This window comes from Festucalex cinctus, chromosome 2 (genome assembly GCF_051991245.1).
Source record: "Festucalex cinctus isolate MCC-2025b chromosome 2, RoL_Fcin_1.0, whole genome shotgun sequence".
Taxonomy (NCBI): Eukaryota; Metazoa; Chordata; class Actinopteri; order Syngnathiformes; family Syngnathidae; genus Festucalex; species Festucalex cinctus.
The window spans coordinates 32,352,494-32,370,970 of NC_135412.1; the positions used below are offsets into that span (position 1 = coordinate 32,352,494).

Sequence of the window (18,477 nt, forward strand, 5' to 3'; positions counted from 1 at the left end):
ACATTTCTGAATTCCATCTTTTATTTCATGGTATTTACCGTGAAATGTGTTAAACACGAAAGTCCTGGAACAAAGTTTTATGGACTGATGAGACCAAAATTGACCTCTGCCAAAGTGATGGAAAGGCCAAAGTATGAAGAAAGAAAGGATGTGTTTATGATCCATAACACAAACTCATCTGTGAAGGATGGTGGAGTAATGTAATGGCTTAGGCTTGCATGGCTGCTTCTTAAAAGGGCTCACTAGTCTTTATTGATTATGTAATTCATGATGGTAGCAGCAGAACAAATTCTGAAGTCTATAAAACTACACTGCTAAAAAAATAAAATAAAATTAAAGGAACGTGTTCCGTTAATTAGGGGAACCTTTTTTTTTTTTTTTTTTTTTTTTAGCAGTACATATATATTGTACATAGACTATGCACTGCTCAATATTCTTTTTAGCATTATATACAAGAATATGAGAAGCGGGCAAATCACGAGGCTAAACAAAGTAGACAATGGATGGATGGAAAATACTGTAAAGAGTTGCATTTATGAAAGGTGCTATATAAATAAAGTTTGATTAATAAAGCTAAACCCTGGAGTTAAAATTTTTATTTTATAAACATCTTGAAATGGTGACTATAAAGACCATTATTTCTTTCGCTTCGCCGCTTCATTAAACAAGCTCAGGTGACCTAATAAGAGCCTATGAGCCTTCCATGTACACCTGTGATGTATCCTCCACTGCCTGCATCATCACCAGCACTCCTTCCTCCTAACTCACCAACACTGTCACTTTCACTTTCTTCTTGGGCAGTGGATGCCTCTGCCTACGCCTAGCAGCACCACTCACGACTCATCCACAGCTCAAGTACTGAACCCGGCCACTTGTACCAGGAAAAACAAGCAGCAATAGAGTCTACGCAAAGCACAATGTGATTTATTTAGTCAAACACATGCATCAAATAAACAGCCCATTGTCAACATAATGAATTGATATGCCAAAATGAAATATTGCCAATCCAAACATACACAAATGAGTTTTGTCTTGGAATATCACCAACATCAGATTCAGAATGCAAAACAAGGTAGCAGTAAAATCCGGAAAGAATGACCTTATGTGAACAATATGAACAATGTATGACATAATGCAGTTTGTTGAAAGAATAGCTAATAAACGTAAGCAGTCTCATGAAGTGAGAAAAAGAGTCACTGGCAACTGTTGAGATTGATGTTACAACTGAATTCAAGTAGAAAGTTATTTAGTGGTACACCATCAAACTGACAAGTTTATGTCCTTTTCTGGGCAGGAAATTTTAGGAGTGAATTTAACTGGTGTTCCCTGTCATTGGCACACCCTGAAAAAAAAAGTTAAATTAAATAATTATCTTCTCATTCTGCTCAATGATGTACATGTTTTATTACACATTAAAACAGAAGCTTGTTGACTCCAAACACACCCGTCACCATGGGCGGGCCATAGGGGTCCGTGCCCGCCCACCAAGATGATTGTGCCCGCCCAACTTGAGTTGAGGCATGGATCTCTAAAATGGTTATCCTTTTTTTATTATATTTTTCCATTCATTCGGTTTAGCACTCTTATATCCGAGTGTCAGTAAACGCAACACAGGTCTTGCGGTGTCGGAGGTATGTTACGTTTGTGTTTGCTGCTTCAGTTCATTGCTTCTAATGCTCGCCACTCGCCGAATTGTTCTTGTTTTTGGCGTCGGCTACGGCCAACGGTGGCCGTTTGTACAAGTAACGTTTTCTGGCAGCATTCTTGCAAGATGTCACAATATGAAGAAATAGTGGTATGGTTTTGTTTGATTGCAACAGCCATCACAGTCTTACTGAAAATAATGCTTGGTATGCCTTACGCTGACTTATACGCATACGCGACAAATATGTCAATGTTGGCGTGCAATGCAAGAGTCATGTACATTTTGTACAAGTGAAGCTGAAAGTTTCTGAGGACGCTGGCGCACAAGACAAGTGAGGAGGGACATACTACAAACTACTTTCGTGTCGGCAACTAAAGAGTCACTTGGGGGAAAAAAAACAAAAACCCTCTACGGGACCCACATATCGTTTTGGCATCTACAATGAGGTATGATTTTGCTTTCCTTTTTTCTTTTTAATTCTGCTGCAGACACCGTTCAAACAGGTGGCCCGTTCGAAGCAATATGTCAGCACATCCGCCCTATTGGATGTGGCAATTGTATTTGCCATTACATCGGCAAAAATAGTAAGATTGACTTTGAATGGGATAATATAATCAAAGGTAATAATAATTCCTTTTTAATCCAATGAGTTGTGGCTTGATGATACATCTCCAAGGAGAAACAGAAGGAGGCATCTTTACAAATAGCTTCACTTTGCCTCATCCAATATGGCTGCGGCGTCAACGTACTCACGACGCCACTGCAGTCTACTTTGTGTGTGTACTGTAAATGCGGTCTATGATAATACTGTCAGCGGGCGCCATTCAATGGATAGATGCACGACAGTGCTACATAAATGTATCCAAATATATTGGGCAAGTTAATGCTGTCAGTATGGCATTCAGAATAATTGGGCCCGCCCATGCATTTCATGTGCCCCCCTTAAGCCTGGGTTCTGGTGACGGGTCTGACTCCAAACAAGCTGCTCCCTTACCTAAGTATGTGTTGGCTTTTAAACATGAACAGCCAAATATTTCTGGGTCGACGTCCTCGCTGTAGACAGGCCCATCATTCCACACGAGATCATATCCACCCACCCGCTTCTCCTTCCCAGTCAACCTAAGAAGGAACGGCACTGTTACTGTCTGCATCATGCTCATAACAGATCACTTCTCACATTCATTTACTAAAATTAATAAAATATCCTTCACTGTGTGGACAAAAGTATTGCGACTTACGGTATTGGTTACAGTGGAACTGTTCACCAAAGTTCCCATGTAGTTGACAATTAGCCAAATGTCATGGAAGAAGCAAGACATTCTAGAGATGAGTCCAATCCCAAAAGGTGTGTGCAGACTTTTGCCCATATAGTTTTTACAACGAAATCTCAACAAAAGCTGTCAAGGTGATTTACCTTCCCTCCATATCCACAATATTCACAGTGTCTTCCAGCAGGCTATACTTCATGTCGTAATCCTCCTGGCTACTCGGCGCAAGTGATGGCGAGGCATTTACTTCAATTAACCACCTGCAAATAAGATATGGGTTGGCATAACTGTTCATTAGCTAAAATTTTCAACGACAAGTAGAAATGTAAAGAATGTTCTAAGATTTGTAGAAGCATTGTCAATGCAGCAGGAACACATGTCTTGCGTTTGGCCAAATATTTTACTACTATTTTAATATCCATTGTCGACAGGTTTCATGCTCAATAACAGCACTTGCATGCGTATCTTAGTTTGTGCGCGTCCATGTTTGTGTTATGAGCATATCTCCGTGTGTACATTAAAAATGCATGCCTCTATTCTCAAGCCACACACAAGCATGTTTTATATTTAAACTCACACGGTTTGAGGTTCTCATCCAACAAAATGTCATAGCCATATAGCTCAAAGCAGTGTTTGTCATTTATAATAATCTTTTGCACACTCTGGAGGCTGCTGATGAAGATGTTATCCATCTCTTTGAACAGAGTTTCCACCGCCTGTCTTCCGTGCTTTGCAGTCAGGTACCTGCGAAGCTTCTGTATCTTCCATTTACAACCCTATGTGAAGGCAGACACATACTTTTAGGAGAACAAAGCTCGTAGGATGTTAGAGGCTGCCGCAGGGAGCAGTCATGTGAATGTGAAATTACTCACTTTTTCCGGATCATAGTCAGGTGCTGTTTTTTGTACAGCCACATTAGTGAGATGCACATCTGTATAGCAGGCAATAAGGAAAATGTAGCAACTTTGATGTTTAATGCGCAACATAAATGCAGTAAGCAGTATATTGCAACTAAAACCCAAGTACCAATTGCATAAACATCAATACTGCCATAATTCTTCAAAAAGGATACACTTGTCATCAATACTACTCAGGGAGAAACGTGTGCTTGAGAGGCGAGCAAATCCCTCTCGATATAGCCATGCCTTCAAGGGAAAATACTGAACAACAATATCACATGCACTATTTGATACAGTGTACGCATTGTTTTCATCATTATAGTTAATTTGTATTTGTTGATTGGGCATCTTTTAGCTAGAAATGACACAATAAAGCAGTTTAAAAACAATTTATTTCCTATGTCCTGTATTCTGTGTTCTAAAAACTGTAGTTTATTAGAACGCTCCTTAATGTGTTAAGACACAGGATTGGCTGGCATCTTTCGGGGTTGTCAATCATCTTTCCTATGGTCTCTCCAAGTTATGTTTGTTAATTGTCACCTTAGTCTGTTCCTAGTAGCCATTGGCTGTACCAGACCTAAATATTCAAAAAACATCTCCAAGATGCACTGAGACTCATCATCAGGGAATGTGACCTTGGATCATCAGGTGTTTTGCGTCACAACATACACCCTCACAATTGGTGACCCAGCCAGGGGTGATCTGGCCCGGACTTTCTAGCCCAGTAACTATCAACGGATCAAAACATTTCAACTTTTCAGCCACCAAGTGTGACTTTGTTGGCAGATTATCAAACCTCTTTTCTTGTTCATGCTCAGTTGAGTTAGGACCTTGCAGAGCAAGCATTGCACAAATCCTTTACAACAGACTTCTATTGACTCATTACATTTTTCGTTTTACAGCCTGTGACCCTGCACCACTCCACAAGTTTCCGGTACTTGGCACATTCCCTGTCCTTGGCTTTCTCAACGTATTCTTCTCGGGGCGTTGTCAGTCCCAACATGATAGAGGTGTTTTGCTGCCGCTGAGGCGATGATCATGTCTAGACAGAGTGAGGTTGTCGCAATGCACTGTTGCAGTATAAGCTACTTTCCCAAGTATTTCTTACAACTGCTAATCAGAGGCTGTGGGGAGATGGCCCATTGTTGGTTTCGCCTCAGCGTGGGCTTTTTATTTGGTAGGTGGTCATTTTTCCTGGTGTTGCCAGCAATAGTGTGCCTTTTGGCAGCTGTACAACGTTGTACAGTAATAGGCCTCCTTCAGAGCATAGCAGGCAGCGGGGTGTTTCATTCTTTCTCTAGACAGAGGTTTTACAGGGTTTCACAAGGCATTGTAGACTATCTGCACTGGAAACCAGACATAAATTAGCTTACAAGATGCTAGAGGCTAGACCATGTGCTCCTGCTCTACAGTCTATACCGCCCACCATGATCCATGATCTCTCTGCTACCGGAGCCCTACTGCCCTCCTCACTTCTTGTTCTTCTAACCTCAATGTCAGCTGCTGACACTTTAGCATCCTTCAAGTCCCTGTACCCGGCAGGGCTTCCAATAAGCGAGTCACCTGTGAGACCACCGAAGACAGCATAAAAGTGTTGCTTGTTTCATACAGTGATATGCTGATAAGACTGTGCAGTTTGACGCTTATTTTACTTTCTAAGCCTTAGAAAGTCTTTCTAAGTCAAATCCTTAGAATCTAAGGATTTGACTGTTGTTACTGGGACTGTGTAGACTAGCAGAGGTCACAAGACTTTGCGCAGGATGTAATGCTGGCCTTACTAAATCTGCAAGAGATATGAGCAGTGAATCTTGGTGCAAGTACCAAGCTCTTGCAAAGTCTTCTGAAAGGTGGCAGTGTCTTTTATGCAAGCATCAAAGATGTTTTTCAAGCTCCTGACCGGATAGAATAAATGTTACTGAGATGGTAAATCAGAAATTGTGAGTCGCCTTCCCTTTATCGCCACCACCATGGATCTTGACTTGCAAGACTTAAAATTCTTACTTTCACGGTTGATGACTTTTTCCAGACCCTGTAAGATCGATCCACCAATGCATGCCAGTATAAGGGGCCTTTACTTGATGATATAACACAATTTTGTATGTAAGTCACAACACTCCATGGTCTATCACCAACTCCACTTAACCTAACCAATCATACATAGGAGTAGACTCATATTTACAGTACAGTATTTGTAAGAAAGGCTCAGCATGGGCCATGAATATAAAAACAATCACAAAAGGACAACTCACTGTAATTTTGCACCCCACCCATAATGGACCCGCAACCTACTTTTGGGTTGCAACCCACTGGTTGATAATCACTGCTCTACACTATGTAAGAATTTTTCAGGATCTTTTAGAATACAGGCATGAAACTCAAGACCCAGGGTCAAGATATAGCCATCATTTTATATGGCCAGTAAACACAAATAAGGAACGTCAACCAAAATTTCATATTGTTACATGCAATGAATAACACTGAGATTGAGCACATTTTTTGTTACCCCTTTTACGGTAACTTGAACAATAGTTGAATTCATTGTTCTCCTTGACTTCTGATAATCTTGGCACCCTCGCTTAAGAATTAAATTTCCAGTGTTTTTTTTTTTTCTGTTTGTTTAATAAGAAAATGTTCATTATTTCGTGTGAAACTTTTGCTTTTGAATATTAACATTATAAAATCAATAAAGAAACTATGACCAAAAAAAAAAGAATGAGATTTCCTCAAATTTTCATCCACAACTTCTTTTTGTCTTTTGCCACTTTCTTGCACAATTTGTAGCGAGAAGATGCCCATTCTAGCTAAAAAAATAAATAAATAAAAGTGGGTGCCAGGTTATGAATAGCCTAATTTGGAATTATCTGTGTACAATATTTTAACTTGAAAATGCATGTAAATGTTGTTTTCACAAATGTAATTTACATACTGATGTAACCATCACATAGACCCGAAGATCAAACTTCCTCCCTGCGAAGAGGTAGTGAATCAGTAAATATGTATTGCAATACTTTTGCTTTTTAAAATTAGATTTTTGAGTAAGTGACTTACCGCCAAGTAGGTAGGGGTTCTCAATGTAGCGTTGTGCCACATAGCTTTCCACTTGAGCTGCATCTTTCTGCTCCTCTGATCGGGTGCCATCATGCTGAAACGCAATATCATCAAGCAAATTACATTTATGTGTTTGTATTGATTATCCATCCATTTAATGTCATTCAAAATCACACACCTTCCTCCATTCCATGATGTCTTTTAGTTTTTTAAAAAGGAAAATGCCTGCCCCTTGAGATTTTGCTGCCTGCGAAAATATTGCATTATAGTTTCTCATTACTTGATGACATCATTCACATTCTATCTTATGCCAGATACATCTTAGTCATTGTTATTTTTTCTCTGAAGCCATATTATTTTCTCCAGTGTCTGTGTTTGATTGAGCTTACTGGCTTCATGATCCAGGTGCTGCCAGGATTTCTTTTGAACTCCTCCACGAAGAGATGATACTCGTTAGGCATTGCGAAGGTGCATGGGAAGAAATCACATTTGGAGCCCTCCATGCAGTTGGCTTCCCTTTCCAGATTCTTCTTGAATCTTTTCAGATTTTTCAGCATGAAGTCTTTGCGTGTCAGCTTGAATAAAAAAAAAAGAAGTAACTTTAGTGCTATTATTGAAAGCGAGGAATTAATTCATAAAACTAATGACACACAATTTTCCTCACCTCGTAATGGTTTCGAAAATGGTTGACTCTTACATGTTCCTCCATGTACAAATTCTCCTTGAGCCAACCCACGCCACACCAGTGGAAGTCCCATTCAGAATCACTTAAAAAAAAAAAAAGAATTGCGCAACAACAAACAACGAATTTGGCACTGACGCTTATTTGTTATGATGGCCATGTAAACTACTCACTCTTTGACTTCAACCCAGCCTGGCCTTTGCCTTAAGACATCCTGTATAGGGCCAATCTGACTACACTTATAGCGCACGACATACCTTCCCTCCCTGAGATTAAAAAATAAATAAATAAAAAATCACAAGATGTTACCCGTCATGTGACTAGTAGTTTTAATTTTAAATAACAGTTCCTGATGATGGTATTTGGAATGATAGTACAGTGACTTGTCGTAAAGAGAGTATCGTCATTTCTATCCAGACTACAGACTGTTTCTTGAACAACCATGACTGATCATTACAGCATCTGGTAAAGTGCTTGTCAGTGGAAAACAGTAAAATGACTTGTGCATTAACACGTGGCTTGTCTGTTAAAGTAAGGTGGCACTTTCAATGCTATATAATCATTGTTAGCCATCCTTCAGAGAGAAAATAAAAAAAAAATGCTACTCCTTAGCTACAAAGTATACTTCATTCAATAAATCTCACACCCTTGCTATCTTTACGGTCTGTCCTCAATTTATCCTCACTGTTAGCAAACCAGGACTTAATTTGTCTCATTCACACATTATTTAACACTGGATTATACACCCTGAACTTGTCACCAGCCAATCAGTGTACATCCATCAACCATTAAATTCTGCAAAAACAGAATGCTTTCCAAGGTACATTTAATGGGCCCGTAGTGGCCCTTAGTGAGCCATTATACCAAGCAACAAAACAGCAGACATGTGACAACAGCGTACATTACAAAGTGGGAGTATCACCGACTCATTCTCAACTCGACAACGCGCGTGAAAATGCTGTTGTGAAGAAAGGTGTCACTTTAGTAATTTGTCCTGTAGCAGAAGACCGTAATGCTTAATCCACATTGTACCTATCACCTACAAAAAAGGTGAACACGTTTGCAACAAGCGGTTGACAAGAGTTACCGCTCTATGATGTCGTAAAGCGACGAGCGTCACATAGCTCCAGATGATGACGGTTGGAATAAGCGACATTCCAGCTTTGTTTTGCTAAAAATGTCCATTGACAAGACATCCATATGAATAAAGGCTTTATTTAATACGGTAGTAGATGAATACTGTAAAAATCTACCCTCACCAGCCCCACATTAGTTCAATCAACACAATCGAAAGTATCTTAAATAATGACAAGCACTAAAAAAAGAATGGATACATAGATGTTCTAAGGATTCCACTACTGTATGTTTTTACCTGACTTACAGTATTGTGCATATTGCACTAATCAGTGATCACATACAGTACTTTCTGGATGCAGTCACTGTAACATTTCAAACTTATTCCAGAAATATAAAAGTAGGCTAATGCTATTACATTTTGCATTTGCAAATAACTGGACTTTATTGTACAGAAGTCCTTTGAATATTGTTGTCTATTTAAACACAAGATAGAACAACTGTGAGCCAGGCCTTTGCAAGGATCCAACATCAGTAACCTCTTACCTCACAAATCTTGTGGATTCTTCTTCTTGTGGATGAAAAGAAAAATAAATTCCACATACACTCCAAATCCTTTTTGGAATTCTTTCCAAGTAACAACTGCAAAGGTGAGACTAAGGCCATATCGTATTTTCTTCCATTATCTCTGTCTTGCCGGTGTTTAACTGGGCATGAAATCCAAAAGCCTTGCCTACATTTTGACTATAAGTGTGGATAATTGCAACAGATGTTATATGAGTCCAGTGTGAGCGTTGGCGACTTACGTGCAGTCAATGTCCCAAACATCTAACTAATTAAGCATGATTTAAAAAAAAAAAAAAAAAAAAAAAAAAAAAAAAGAAGAAGAAGAAGAAGAAGACTTACTAGAATGACTCAAAATTAGAATTTCATGAAACCACTGTATTTTGCTCACATCTTGTCTGACCTTTATAGGTGCCAAACTGCTAAAAATTACAGCGCTTTGCTGGAGTTAACAGCTTTCAAGTGTGTTTTTACAGGAAGAAAAGGAGATCATCCATTGTGATGAAGCGCATGCCTCTTTGAAAGCAGGAGTCAAACCCTTCTGTCAACCCTACTTGAGCTACTTGATGACTCTATGTATCGATGAAAGAGAAAATGCCCTTGCCTTTATGAGACAGAATGCAAACCTGTAAATTCCAGCCACAGTGTTAAGGTTCAGTATGTGCAGGATTCAAGTCTGAAATTGTCAGAGCTTGACGTAGTAGTTGTTCTAGTAAAACAAAACAAACCAAAGAAATCTTACACCACTGTTATATAAGGTTCCTGTGGTTTCATACACTACAACTCCCGTAAGTCCTGAATTGCAATAAAATCACCATTTGGTGGCACCAAACCCTAACTTAATGGAATTTGATGCACATCTCTGCTGCAGTTGATCAGAACAGTCCAATTGTTTCCAACATTTGCTCTACTTCTTCGGAAGTGTTATATAGACACTTTATGACAGAGGTAGGGAACCCTGGTCTTCGAGCCACTTTTTATTTAATGCTTTTTTAACATTTTTATTTTTTAACACTCTCCTCCTATAAAGCCATATTATGCAACCTACCTCAGTTTTCAGGTGCCTACGAATTGTTGAAGGCATAGAAGTTGAATGTTATGTCAGTTGGAAAATCTCAGAACCAATGATACCAGATTAGATTATGCTTTTGGCTCATAAACAATCATGTAATGAGAGAAACTGTTGACAGTGATTGCCCGACAAAGTATTTCCAGGTAGGAAATGCTGAATTTGGTGCGAATGCCAGCCATTCATTGACTGCAAAATATTTTCTCCCAAATATTATGAATATGTATATATTTGGAATTATGTCACTTGAGCCCCTGAAAATGGAGCATTGATCCTAAATGATAAATGCTGTATTTTTGTGAAACATCATAAACTAAAAATGACATTGTACAATGCAGTTACATGTTTTTTTCTCCATATTCCTTGTGGGGGCGTATAGGCAAAGTGACAAATTTATATTTAAATATTTCTGGACTGAACTGTATGTTACTGAATGGGCATTCAAAAACATTTATTTTTTCAAATGAGGTTTAAGATGACAAGACATGTCTTGGGGAAGAGATTGCAGCAGGTGATGTAGTGTGACAGGAGGATTATGAAAGAAAGCAGTGTGATGTGGTCTATTGCGCCTCAGGCAAGTTTTCGGAGCTCTCCCTGTCAGGGTATGTCAGGTTCATCAATACTGACACTTTTATAATAATTTTACACAGACACAAAAAGGAGAGAAAGACACCATAATACCTTTTAACACGCTAGCGAGGAGAGCAGAGGAGAACTGTGCCATACAGTTCAAACCTATGCTTCTAAAACAGTCCCTCTGCCCCCTCTCTTTTTATTTGGATTGCCTGGCACACAAAATGAAAATAGGGAGGGGAAGCGAAAGAGATACTGATTATCTTCTCCATCCAGGTTCTTCTTTGACGTTCGATCATGACCTTGCAGAAACTCAATAAACATCACGTTTCATGCAAAGGCACTTTCGATTGCCAACGGATGCGTAATTTTGGTCTCCAGATCTTCAAGAGCAGTTTTGCTCTTGCTGCAAACACTATATTTAATATGAATGATTATGAAACTTAGCAAATGTATGATAAAAACTATACAGTTAAATCAATCAAATCATCTTCTGCAAATCACACTTGTTAGTTAATTATTCTTAATTCAACAATTATTCTATCAGGGTAGAAAACATTTTAAATTTGATCAACACAGATTGATTCATGAATTGATTGCTAGTTGATTTCATTCCCATTTGAAATGTAAATAAAAGCACACATGCCGTACCCTCAGTTTAAAACAATTTTATGGGTTCCATACATTCTTTTTGTTTCGTGGTGGCAAAAGCATGTTTGGATTAGTGCATGCAATGCATTACCTCCATAATTAGCCAGCACAAGCTTGATGTTGCTTTAATTTGACTGATGTAACCTTGGTGGGTTGGGATGCTTGGCTTTTCTCGATATGTCCTCCATATGGTAACAATATCTCAATGTTTGCAAAGAACAGCTGCATTTATTGTTTTAAATGCCTCATTGTCGATACCGTAAGAAAAGCTTATGCCTGCAGTCAGATTCCTGTGAAAAGCTAAATAAATGGGCAGATTTTTGAACAAAAATAATATGCCTTTTTTTTTTTTTGTCTCAGCCACCCACCAGGAATTTAACAATCAAGCACACTTTAGGCTTTGCCATAAACAAACACAGCAAGATTAAGCTTGGTTTAAGGCTTCAAAATCAGTTTGATGTGTGGGTTGGCTACTTTCCAAAGCGGCAACAGTTGTTGAGAACATTGGCACAAGCTCTCAGCAGCAGGTAGGCCTAGGCTGTCACAATTGCTCAACTCAACCTACCCTAGAAACTTTTTAATAAATATGTTACAGTATGTTCTGACAAAGTAGTCAGAAAATCATTTAATGCGTACTGTTACTTTCTTATCACCTTCTTAACATCTTTCAATTTTTTTCTTCAGCTTCTGCACCTCTGCTGAAGTCATCTGGCAGCTTTTAAAAGTGCTGATATAAAATTATTATTCGGCACACTAACTTTATTTATTATGTATTTAAACTTTCTTGTAACCTACATTGTACAACACTAATCTTACTGACATAATGAGGTTTAAACACAATGTAATTCAAATCACACTAGCTTCAAAATTGATTTTATCTCCACATAAATTGTTGTTGGTCATATGCCAGCTCCTCCCTTCAACACAGTAGCACAAATCCCCCTGTCAAGTTTAGGTGCAATGAGTTAGGTAGCAAATGTTGAAGTTTACTTTTTCATTTATTTACTTACTTACTTATTGTTTTATTTTGCTGTTGTTAAAGACCTGATGACTTCCGGGGCCAAACAAGGGTCAGTTTGGTTTGGCTGTCCGTTCTGCAGAAGTTGGATCACATTAAGCTACAAATTCTCACTCAGTCACCACAATTCTCCCGATCCAACATAATTTATCATCTTGTCTCTTTCGTACATGTCACCAGATTTCTCATAGCTCTGAGGTAAATTCCTCTTTTACTAAACCAAAAAATGATTTTTTCTTCCATAGAAAGTATACATAAATTCTTATCAGTTACTGTTTTCTACTCACAGTACTGATGACATGGGTGGTGTTGAGTGAGTGATTGATTGACCCTGTGATTGATTGGCGACCTGTACTGGCTGTATGTCACCTTCCACCCTAATCCCGCCTGGCCCTTGTGAGTCGTGACAGTACATGCCCCACCAATGTCCCGCAACTGTTACCACAAAACGAATTATTTATATTCCACCGCATATAATTTCCTTCAGAACACCTCAGAATAATCTAGTTTTTTTCAACGCAAGATTGCTTGCAAGATCACCACATCATTACATTCCTATAACAGTTTCAGCAAGATATAGGAAAAGCTGAGCAATGTATCATATTTAAATTTGATTATTTTCCAACAGCTAATTCCAGGAGCAAACTCTTGTCATTCCAAAACCATTATTTCCTCTACAGGCATTTTTGAAGTTGCATTTTTTAACCTTCTTAAAATTCAAAGAAGTATAAAGAGAAGTTAATTGTTGCAACACAACGTTTGAAGACACCTGACTGACTTGTAATTGATAGAGAAGAGCAAGTTGTGTAATGAGGAAAGCTGTCAGGTAGTGTGTTTTATAATCGGTCATGCTGGAATTAATAATGGTGCATGCCTCTGCTGGCAGGCAGCAAAAGAACATGCCTAGACTTATGGAGTTGCTTAGTTGTATTCTAAGTTGTTTATTCTTTTATCTCAGTAAACATTTGGTTGTCCATACTAGTCATTAGCCATTCTGTTTTTGGCCCTGTGCTATTTATTTTGGTATCTGCTTGATATAATTCATTTGTACTGTATATGCTGCACTTTGTTATCATGGGTAGCCTATGACAAAAAACTAGTCAAAGTATTTGATGATCTTTCGAGTGAAATCATGACAGATGTCATGATGTATTGTTGACCATCAAGTTTTTGTTAAGACCTTTGAGGTGCAAAGTTCACATAAACAAAATGCCTATTTGGATATAGTTTCAAAGCGATCAGTGGAGTAAAAGTATACTGATTTCATAAAACAATGCATCACCCCAAGATACACTATTGTAGGTTACACCTATAAATTAATTCTCCCAGCTGGGAGTTAAATTGAAGGCAACTAACTAAAACACAATAATTAAATAATTAAAGCCAAATTCTACCAAACTAATCTAATTCAGCAGCAATTTTAGAATATATTTCATGGCTACTAAGAAATGTAGAGCCAGAGAATTTGTGAAGCTATTATACACTTGTACGTGTCATAATGCTGTATATTATAAAGGCTTCAAATATCTGCCCTCAAGATTTTCTGAAATTTTCTGCTCTCCCCAGGATGTATGTATCTTCTTTGTCCACTTGGCCTTGAAACAAAGTTTTTTTTTTCTTCTTATCCTTCTCAAGCTGCTTACTCCCTTGAAGTACTCTGCCCCATGAGGGGCGGTATAGATTGTGGGATACTATTTCAGTACTACAGTTGCTAAGCCTAGTACAGTATTTGCGTAGTTTCTGTTGCACACATTCATGGCATGAAAACCTCGCTTTAGTGGCACTGCGTATTAGACAGGAGTGCGAATGAAAACCTGGCACACTATTCAGTGAGGCCAAGGCTTAATGTTCACAAAATCCAAAATACCGTGGCAATTGTTTTGATATTTTCAGAGGTTGAAGTTGTCATAATTAGAGATGTGCATGTCAATTTTGTTGACTATACATAGCAATTTTGTGGTATTTACCAACATTTATGTTTTGTACATGTACAGTTGTTCTCAAGTTTACATACTATAACTTGAACATTATTTAACGCTTTAAGGTAGGGCAAGTTTTTTCTTCCTCCTACTCATTTTGAACATATGTGCCAAATGATGTATATTACTGCTTTCTTCTTTGGAACAGCTCATAATTTGACAGTGCTGATGCAGCACCTGGAGCAATTTCAGGCATTTGGGGCCCCGTAAAAAAAACAACTCTTCTGACCCCTCAATGTCAAAACCGCAAAATGAAAATACTGTTTTCTAGGGCGTCTGTCAGTCATGAGTTCGTAGAACCGTCATCACCCCCTCCTCCCACCCTCATGGTACCCCTGACTGCGTGTTCAGTATCTTGGTCAAGGGATCTAACCAGGGAGCCTTGGTCGAGCCCGCCACCTCAGTTGTGTATGTCACAACTATAAAAGGAGAGGAAGTATGACATCCGTGGCTGCACTCGAGCTAAATGCACTTCTTCACAATTGCTTACCATCGTGAGATGTGCCTGGGACTCATACTTCCCCGTGTTCATTTCAACTGGCTTATTCATACGTTTATTGTTTTTGCACTCCCTACCTCAGCAGCTCAACATCACTACAGGGGTAAGTCTGTAGATCCCCTGGCTTTGTGCAATAAAAACGTTTTCTCATAAAACATGTGAGACATGTCAGCCAAGGCTATCTTCTATTGCAATGTGTTACCTGCTGCTCTCTACATCAAAGTTACTTATCACATCAAGCTAGTGCTGGGTGATATGGAAATATCGTCTATCACGATACAGTATAGGCCCACAAATGACAATATCAATCTTCAAACGAGACAGTTTCAGACACTTTCAGTAAGAAAATTCTGATTAGAATGAAACCAAATGACTAAATGGAATGAAAAGGCCAAAGTCAAATGGAATTTCATCTGTTTACAGGGGTGATTTATTCTAGAGGTGTCAAAATTGATTAATTAATCAACCATTAATTAATCATCCATAGGAAAAATGTTGAATATTTAAAGAGAAGTGCAAACAACCAATCCTAGCTCAGAGCTATTATTACATTTCAAGCACATCATCCGTGTTTATTGCTTCAAACATGCCAGAGTGAAACATAAGTCATGGGGCCCTATTTTGGTACCCAGCACAAGTCTAGCATCAAGTGCAGTCAAACTGTAAGTATGGGTGGAGTTTTATTTCTTTTGGTATTTTGGTGGACGGCGCAGGTACAAAGGGGTGCTCTCTGGCTTTTGCACCATTGTGGGATGGAATGCAGCTGACTTGGTTTCCGGCCAACTGAAACGTTTCCCCTTATTCCCTTTACAATGAGCGCATGTGGCACACAAAGTCCTTCACATTGCGGAATCAAAAATGACTTCGCTGGTGTCTGTGCAGGAGATTGGCTGCCTCGCGTGTAAAGTGGACAATAGGAGAACGGGTTACACCACTTGCGCCACAACTTAGACCTCCTCTGAGCTGTTCTAAAATCTAGTCTAATTGCCAGAGGGGCATGAAATAAAGTACATACTTAGTGCACCGGAATGCCTATCGAGGTAAAGAGCAGTTTACCAAACTCACAAGCATGCTAAACTACACTGGCACAAAAATGAAGATACACCCATTTTTAAGACGAGCGCATATGTCTACCAAAATATGGCCCTAGCAATACATACTGTAAATGTGCATTTGTCACTTGATGGATAGGAAAGCACCTCCGAGCAAACGGATTCAACTAAAATGCTAAACTTCAGCTTCTCTGAAGGGATTTTACTCATCCACTCAATAATGTGGCACCCGGTTTCACTCTGGAAATGTGCAGAGATGAGACGTTTATGAGAGATTCCCTAAATTTTTGGCTTGATCTTGAGTCTGCTGCCTGCAGGTCTGTCTCTGTGTTCAGAACACAAACAATGCCACACACCAGAGGCGCTGGTTTACTCATGAGTGAGTGATATAATGTGTAAATTGTGAGTCATATTGAGTCATGAATCTATCTGTCCTACCTGGTTAAGATCACTCAAGAGCACGAGGTTCTCTTCTCTTTCAAGTGCCGACAATTCCTGTCATCTGCATTCCGATCCCATTATCAGCTATCCTCACAATGGACTGACATGGAAGTTTCTAGACATCCATTTTTTCTGTCATTCCAGCCAGTCATTGAAGTGATACACACAAATGAGACCTCTGATATTGAACATCCTTGGGGATGTAATAGGATCGGCACGTTATGAAAGTTGTAGTTGCACAACATTTAGATGATTGAGCAGCCGTCATGTCAGCATACCTCACAAGGTGTGCGTGCATTTGTGCATTTCTTTGTTTTTCTTTTTTTGTGCATGCATCACACGGATGTATGATCGGGGAAGATCGAGATCTTCTTGCAGTTGCTTTTACTGTAAATCAATTTTGCGCACGCCAACCTTCTGCATGGACTACAGGGAGTCTGTCTTGCTTCTGCCATGTATACCACGCACCTCCTGCAATGAATTTGAAGGGAATGAGGGGAGCGGTTTCATGTGGCCGACAATCAAGTCGGCTTTGTACACTCCCACAACGGTGCAAAATAGCTTCGAATATACCAAACGAAAGAAAACTCATGCGCACAGTTGGACTGTACTTTGTGCTACACTTGCACTTGGCCTGAAAATGGGGAGCAGCTTGACCAAGTGCTGTTGAAGTGATGGAAAATTCAGCCCGTGCTGATTTGACTATGGGTTCAATATGTAGTAGCAATCCCGACCTCCTAGTCATCATGGCAGGATGAGCAGGGTCTTATTTTCACGAGACTGGAAGATGGATGGATGGATGGATGGATGGAAGGATGGATGGATGGATGGATGGATGGATGGATGGATGGATGGATGGATGGATGGATGGATGGATGGATGGATGGATGGATGAATGGATGGATGGATGGATGGATGGATGACAGTAAGACAAAAACAGGATCTGTAAATGGTATTTTAATTCTCGATCCTATGGGTATTTTGACAAACATTTGTCAGATACATTATTAATATTTCTAAATTGTAAAAAAATAAAATAATAATAATAAGTTTTTAATAGAAAACAGTGAGTCTCTCCGTTTATTGTCTTACTACCACGATGCTCATCCAAAAAAAGCTCAAGACCATCAAACCCTGCCCTCAGGCTGCAGTGAAAAACACATTCACAATTTGCATCCCAAAATTTTCTCATATACTTTTTACTTTGTTCTTATTATTTATTTAAGGAATCCAATTCATCTCCACCAATGCAGATACTATTCATCCGGGGGTCTAGCCATCCATCCATCCATTTTCTTGACCGCTTATTCCTCACAAGGTCGCAGGGGGTGCTGGCGCCTATCTCAGCTGGCTCTGGCCAGTAGGCGGGGGACACCCTGGACTGGTTGCCAACCAATCGCAGGGCACACAGAGACAAACAACCATCCACACTCACACGCACACCTAGGGACAATTCGGAGCACCCAATTAACCTGCCATGCATGTCTTTGGAATGTGGGAGGAGACCGGAGTACCCGGAGAAGACCCACGCAGGCACGGAGAGAACATGCAAACTCCACCCAGGAAGGCCGGAGCCTGGACTCGAACCGGAGTCCTCAGAACTGGGAGGCGACGTGCTAACCAGTCAGCCACCGTGCCGCCTCCGGGGGTCTACTCACAATTAATATAAAACCTAACCAATGACACTGACAGTGTTGCCACAGTTACCTTGAAAAAGTAACTTAGTTACTTTACTGATTACTTGGTTTTAAAAGTAACTAAATTGCGTGACTGATTACTTGATTTTAAAAGTAACTAAGTTAGATTAAAAGTTACTTTTTTAGTTACTTTCAGCAGCTGCCGATAACACCATCTCAACATAAAAATAATGCAGTAGAAACGGAGTTCCAAATACTTTATTGAAAGTGCATTTTTAACATGAAAATAAAGGGTTTTTTTTAATGAAAAACAAAATAGGCAGTCTCTCTTGACTTCTTGTAACGTAAATACTTTTTATAAAACAAAAAATAAAAATC

General features: G+C 39.3%; 1 protein-coding gene across 7 annotated transcripts; it reads right to left on the reverse strand.

The window, feature by feature from the left end:
* Window positions 1-902: 902 nt before the first annotated feature.
* On the reverse strand, window positions 903-9,799 carry LOC144014599 (putative tubulin polyglutamylase TTLL9). 7 transcript variants are annotated; one of them, XM_077514663.1, is made up of 13 exons: window positions 8,444-9,140; window positions 7,716-7,808; window positions 7,525-7,627; window positions 7,250-7,435; window positions 7,039-7,107; window positions 6,861-6,954; window positions 6,739-6,779; window positions 3,986-4,058; window positions 3,786-3,844; window positions 3,493-3,689; window positions 3,060-3,173; window positions 2,640-2,764; window positions 903-1,342 (listed from the first exon to the last, which is right to left on the reverse strand). In XM_077514663.1, coding segments are annotated over exons 1-13 (1,224 nt in total). In that variant the 5' UTR covers window positions 8,446-9,140; the 3' UTR covers window positions 903-1,274. The 7 variants fall into 7 exon arrangements, with proteins under 7 accessions (XP_077370789.1, XP_077370792.1, XP_077370788.1 ...); XM_077514666.1 differs by having other exon boundaries at window positions 3,986-4,073; window positions 8,469-9,138; XM_077514662.1 differs by having other exon boundaries at window positions 3,986-4,073; window positions 8,444-9,138.
* Window positions 9,800-18,477: the final 8,678 nt, after the last annotated feature.